This window comes from Eimeria tenella, genomic scaffold (assembly GCF_000499545.2).
Source record: "Eimeria tenella Houghton genomic scaffold, Eth_scaff4067, whole genome shotgun sequence".
NCBI classification, from domain to species: Eukaryota; Apicomplexa; class Conoidasida; order Eucoccidiorida; family Eimeriidae; genus Eimeria; species Eimeria tenella.
In genome coordinates, this window is record NW_013544982.1 from 1 (window position 1) to 5230 (window position 5230).

A 5230-nucleotide genomic window follows, 5' to 3' on the forward strand; every position below is an offset into this window, starting at 1 on the left:
GGGTGTGGGTTTGGGTGTACGTCCACGTTGGAGTGTACGTACGCCCCAAACCGGCAGCCTTCACAAGGTGTGGGTTTGGGGTGTACGCGCACGTTGGAGTGTACGTACACCTGGCGCGGTGTGTGGGGTGGCGCAGGCGTTACTCTTTCTCTGCGGTTTCCTTCTGCTGGTACTTGCTGCTTGGGTTCTTTGCTGAGCAATTCTGTGCCGCTGCCGTCTTTGGCGCTGCTATCAGCTTCTTACTTTCCATTAGCAGCAAAAGAGCTGCTGCCTTTTCTCAAAACTTCCACCAAAGACACAACTTTGGAAGTTTTCAAACAACGACAGTTTCTCTTCTCCGCGCCCTACACCCGCGGCATGTTCCTCACCGCCAACCTCTTCTACAGGTCGCAGCTGCCTTCCTGCTACTGCTGCTGCTGCTGCTGCTGCTGCTGCTGCTGCTGCAGCTGGTGGTGCTGCGAGTTTTGTTACTCCCGTGTGGCTGTTGGAGCTGCTGCGAATGCAGATCCTTGTCCTGTGCTCCTTGCTGCTGCGGCGACAGCTGTTGCTGCTGCTGCTCATGTCGCTCCAGCCACAGCTGCTCCTGCTCTCGCCTGCGTTCTGCTGCTGCTGCGATTGCTGCTGCTGCCGCTCCTCTGCTGCTGCTGCTGCGGCGGCTTCTCTTCTGCTGCTGCTGAGGCATTTCTTCTGCTGCTGCTGCCTCTCTCCTGCTGCTGTTGCTTCTCCCCTGCTGCTCTTTCTTGGTCGCCAGCGCTGCCTCCGCCGCCGCTGCTGCTGCTGCTGCTTTATCGCCGACGCGGCTGCTGCTGCTGCTGCTAGTTTTGCCTCAGTGTGAGTGTGGTGGGCTGTTTGTTTTGCTGCAGAGGCGCTGTGGCAGCAGGAGAAGTGCAGGAGGCGCTGCTGGCAGTGAAGTCCCAAAAGCTGCATGCATTTGTAGACTGGATTCCCACAGGGTTCAAAGCCTCTGTGTGCCCCCAGAGGCCCCTGGCGCCTTCGGGGGGCCCCCTGGGGGCCCCCAGCAGGGCCTGCTGCCTCTTGGCCAACCACACGGCCAACGCAGCACAGATCAGCAGCACAATAGAAGATGTCCAAAAAATGCTGGCCAAAAGGGCCTTTGTCTTCAGGAAAGTCCAGCCCTAGGGCCCCCAGTTGTACCCCCAAGGGGCCCCTCGTTTGCTGCCAGCTTCCGCAGCTGCAGCGGGCAGCCCGCCTTTGCTGCTCCCGCTGCTGCTGCTGCTGCTGCAGCTGCTGCTGCAGCTGCTGCTGCTGCGGAAGTGCGCTGCATGCCCTTTGGGTGAGATTTTGGGGCTGCGTTTGGGGCTTGCATGCAGGTATTTGAGGGAAGGGCTGGAAGAAGGCGAATTCACAGAAGCCCTAGAAAGGGGAAAAGTCGCAGTGGAAGCTTATGAAGAAGCTGAAGTTGTTTATGAGTATTATTACCCTGAAGAAGAAGAGCCCGAGGCCAAGGGGGCCCCCGAAGCGCCTAAGCTCAAGCTGGCGCAGTCACAGGCAAGCCTGCGCGTCTGCTGCTCACAGTGCTCCAGCTGCTGCTGCCCCTGCTGCTGCTGCTTCTGCTGTTGTTGTCGTGCTGCTGCTGCTGCGGCGGCGGCAGCAGCAACGCGAGGTGCAGCGAGTACAGACAAAGACGCAGAAGGAGCAGAAGCCTGGGAGCATCAGGGTGGCTGCTGCTCAAGGCACAAGTAGCAGCAAAGCACGCAGAAACAGCAGCAAGAGCAATGGCAGCAGCAGCAGCAGCAGCAGCATTGTGCAGAAATATGTAGCATTGCGTGTTTGCAGGCGTCCGAGACAGCTAGTATTGTGGAGGATGACTTCTCCCCAAAGTCTGAGGCCACCATAGTGGCCCCAGAAAGCACTGAACACATTTAAATTGCCGCTTAGAAGCCCTAGGGGGGCCCCCAGGGGCCCGGGGGCCCCCTGGGTGGGGGCCCCCGCGGCTGCCTGCTGGGGGCCCTTGCGTTTCTTGTTGGGGGCCCCTCTTATTAGGGGGCCCCTCACCATACATTTCAACCCGTGCTTTGCGCATTGTAAAGAAGCTGCTCAAAGCTGTGCTGCTGCTGTTGCTGCTGCTGCTGTTGCTGCACTTACAATAATGAAAAGCTGGCTTAGGTTATTGGGAGGCTACGGTTGAGTTTCTTGCTGTTGCCACCACGCGAGCAGCAACCACCGGGTCTGCAGCAGCAGCAGCAGGAGCAGAGCATCAGCTGCAGCAGCAACTCAGCAGCAGCCAGCACCAGAATTAGCATTAGCAGCAGTTATGCTGCGAGAAGGAGTGCTACAGAATAGGACAAGTTCATTGAAGGGCCCGCCTGCCGTCGCGGCAGCACGGTTCTACCTGCAGCTGCTGCTGCTGCTGTTGTTGCTGCTGCCGCTGCATTCTTTGGAGGCTAGCTGCTAGGCTGTCAAGACTAGCCAATGCTGGTGCCGCTGCTGCAGAAAGTTTCAGTGCTGCTGCGGCAGCTTGCTGCTCTGCTTCTCTCTAAAACCAAATCCTAAGACTGAGATGTCCTGAGCTGAGCTGCTTCTTCAACAGCAAACAGATTTGCTTCAGCAGCAAACGGGTTTGCTTCAGCAGCAAACAGATTTGCTTCAGCAGCAAACAGATTTGCTTCAGCAGCAAACAGATTTGCTTCAGCCTCAGGAGGCGAAGGGTGCTAGAGGGCACTTGTGGCCCCAGGCTCTCTAGTGCGCTTTGCAGGGCATCTTGGGCCTGTACTTCGACAGCAGAACCGCACTTGCTGCTGCAGCGGATGCTGCTGCTGCTGCTGCTGTTGCTGCTGCTACTTCGCAGTAGCGACACTAGCGGCAGAGGGTAAAACTGCTGCTGCTGCTGCTGAGGAGGCTGTTGATGAGTTCCGCGCGGCGTTTAGAAGCTTCTAGCTGCAGGAAAATGGAAGAAAAAACGGGGAACTGAGTGGCTGCTGCTGCTGCTGCTTGTCTTGCTTCCCCTTATCGGTGCTGCTCCTCAGCAGGGGGGCCAAATAGTTCCGGGAGACGAAAAGAATCCCTCGGTCTCCAGGTGCTTCGAGACGTCGGAGAGGAGGACATAGGGGGAAGAATTAGTAGCAGCAGCAGCTGCTGCTGCTGCTGCAGCATTTGCATTTGCTGCCCGCTCCCGGCGACTGTGGAGTGACTCCTCATTGTCTTCTGGCCCTGCTGCTGCTCTAGCCCTTAATGCAGCAGCAGGTGCTGCAGCTGCTGCTGCGTCTCTGGTGTGCTTTGGGCGGGTCTTCTGCGGCTCCATCAGCAGCTGGAGCTGCAGCAGCAGCTCCCGCTTCCGCAGCTGCAGCAGCCGCACACTGCAAGACAGCAGCAAGTAGCAGCAGCAGAAGAAAAAGTAGCAGAGGTGAATGGCCAGCAGCAAACGGTCAGGGGCCCAACTGGCAGTGACTCCGCGGGAGCACAGCAGCAGCAGCGCAGCGTCAAAGTGCTGCTGCAGCAGCTGGTCGCACAGCCTCACGCTGCGCAGCAGGGGGCCCCCTATCAGCAGGGTATGAAGTGACAGGGGGGCCCCCATGTTGCTGCAGAGCAGCAGCAGCAACGCTGCAGCTGTTCCCGCAGGAACCGCGGGATCGTCTGCTCCCGCAGGCATCTCCAGAGGAGCAAGATCTTTTCCTGCTTGCTGCTGCTGCTGCTGCTGCCGTGCTGCAGCCTTGGCCCGTTTGCGGCAAGCTGCAGCAGAAACGCAAAGCAGGCAAGCAGCCTGGGGTAGCAGCAGCTGCTGATAGCCGCAGCAGAAATAGCAGCACATATCGAGGCGGCTACCGGTCGAAGAAGAGCAGCAGCAGGAGGCTTGAGACAGCAGCAGAAGCAGCAGCAGCAGGAGCAGTTGCAGCGGAAGCAGCAGCGGAGCTTACAGCAGGATGTGCTGCTCCTGAGGCAGAGCAGACTGCAGGTGGGCAGCAGCAGCTGCAGCAGCGACAAAAGAGGGGGCAGGCAAAGCAAGAGCCGCAGCGCCACAGCAGCGACGTGGGGCCCCAAGAGACTGTGGAGGCCCCCGGGGGCCCCCGCGTGGGCCCTGACAAAGGCCAAGCCCCCTTGGGAGCCCCCCGGGAGGGCCTCCAGGGTCAGCAGCAGCGCATGCAGCGAAGCCAGCCGCAGGCAGCCACCAACAGCAACAAAAAAAAAGTCCAGAAAGGGAACTTTCATCCAAAAGAAAAGAACAGCTTGGCCCAAGGCCTGCAGCGACAGCAGCACCAGCAGCAGCACGCTGCCTTCCCCCAGCACTACTTCTATGTGCTGCTTGTAGGCTGCAGCGCTGCCTGCGGGCTGCGGGTCTTGCTGCTGCTGCTGCTGCGGCAGCAGCAGCAGCAGGAAGGGGCGCAGGATCAAGAGAAGCTTGGCTATGTGGGGCGCTGCAGCAACAGCAGCAAGCAGCAGCTGCTGCTTGCGGCTGACATATAGCCCGTTATCTATCACTGCAGCGAAACCCCTCCCCCGGGGACGCAGCAGCAGGAGCAGCAGCCGCTGCAGCAGCAAACCCACGCGAACACCTTTGAGGGGAAACGTGGGCAACAGCAGCTGCTGCTGCTTCCTGCGCACAGAGTCCAGCAGCTGCTGAGGCGGGGGCGACACTGCTCCTTTTGAATGGCCGCACTGCAGCTGCTGCAGCATCATGTCCTGCAGCCAATGCTGCTGCTGCTGCTGCTGCTGCAGCTGCGAGTGTGCGCGCAAGCGTCCCTTGCGCACAAACCTCACCAGCCTTGAGGCTTGGCTGCAGCGGCAGCTGCTGCGGGCTGCTGCTGTGTCTCCTCTTTCTCTGCGCTCCAGCTCCATGGGGACCCCATCTGCAGCAGCCTCAGCAGCAGCAGCCGGAGCTGCAGCAGCAGCAGCAGCAGCAAAGGGCATCTGTGAGTTGTCCGTTCTGGCCACAGGGCAGCAGGATGAAGACGTTTCCAAGGAGCTGGTCGTGCTGCGGGCGCGCCCTCCTGCTGCTGCTGCTGCTGCAGCAGCAGCAGCAGAGTCCGGGTCCCCTGGCAGCTTGCTGTCAGTTGCATGCAGGCTCAGAAAGGCCTGAGCTAGCGGCAGGTTTTGTCGGGGGCCCCTGGCCCTGGGCGTGAGGCTGAGGCTGCGGCGCTGTGGGGGCCCCCCGTGGCCCCTCTGGGGGCTGTTGGGAGCCCCTGGCATCTGCTGCAGCAGCTGGGGGGGGCCCCCGCCAGGGCTAAGGGCCTCGTCGCCGCGCAGCTGCTTCGGCTTGAAATGCAGCGCCTGC

At 60.4% G+C, this 5230-nt stretch overlaps 2 protein-coding genes across 2 annotated transcripts; one reads left to right on the plus strand and one right to left on the minus strand.

The window, feature by feature from the left end:
- Positions 1-357: 357 nt before the first annotated feature.
- ETH_00041855 (uncharacterized protein) lies at positions 358-1887 on the plus strand (the record flags this gene model as incomplete). The annotated part of the gene is made up of 4 exons (XM_013379843.1): positions 358-386; positions 864-1128; positions 1246-1509; positions 1798-1887. The coding sequence occupies 4 exons, from the start codon at positions 358-360 to the stop codon at positions 1885-1887; spliced, it is 648 nt and encodes a 215-aa protein (XP_013235297.1).
- A 1096-nt stretch (positions 1888-2983) lies between these two features.
- On the minus strand, positions 2984-5145 carry ETH_00041860 (uncharacterized protein; the record flags this gene model as incomplete). The annotated part of the gene is made up of 2 exons (XM_013379844.1): positions 2984-3690; positions 3876-5145. 2 exons carry the CDS (start codon positions 5143-5145, stop codon positions 2984-2986), a joined length of 1977 nt encoding a protein of 658 aa, XP_013235298.1.
- Between the last annotated feature and the right edge of the window lie 85 nt (positions 5146-5230).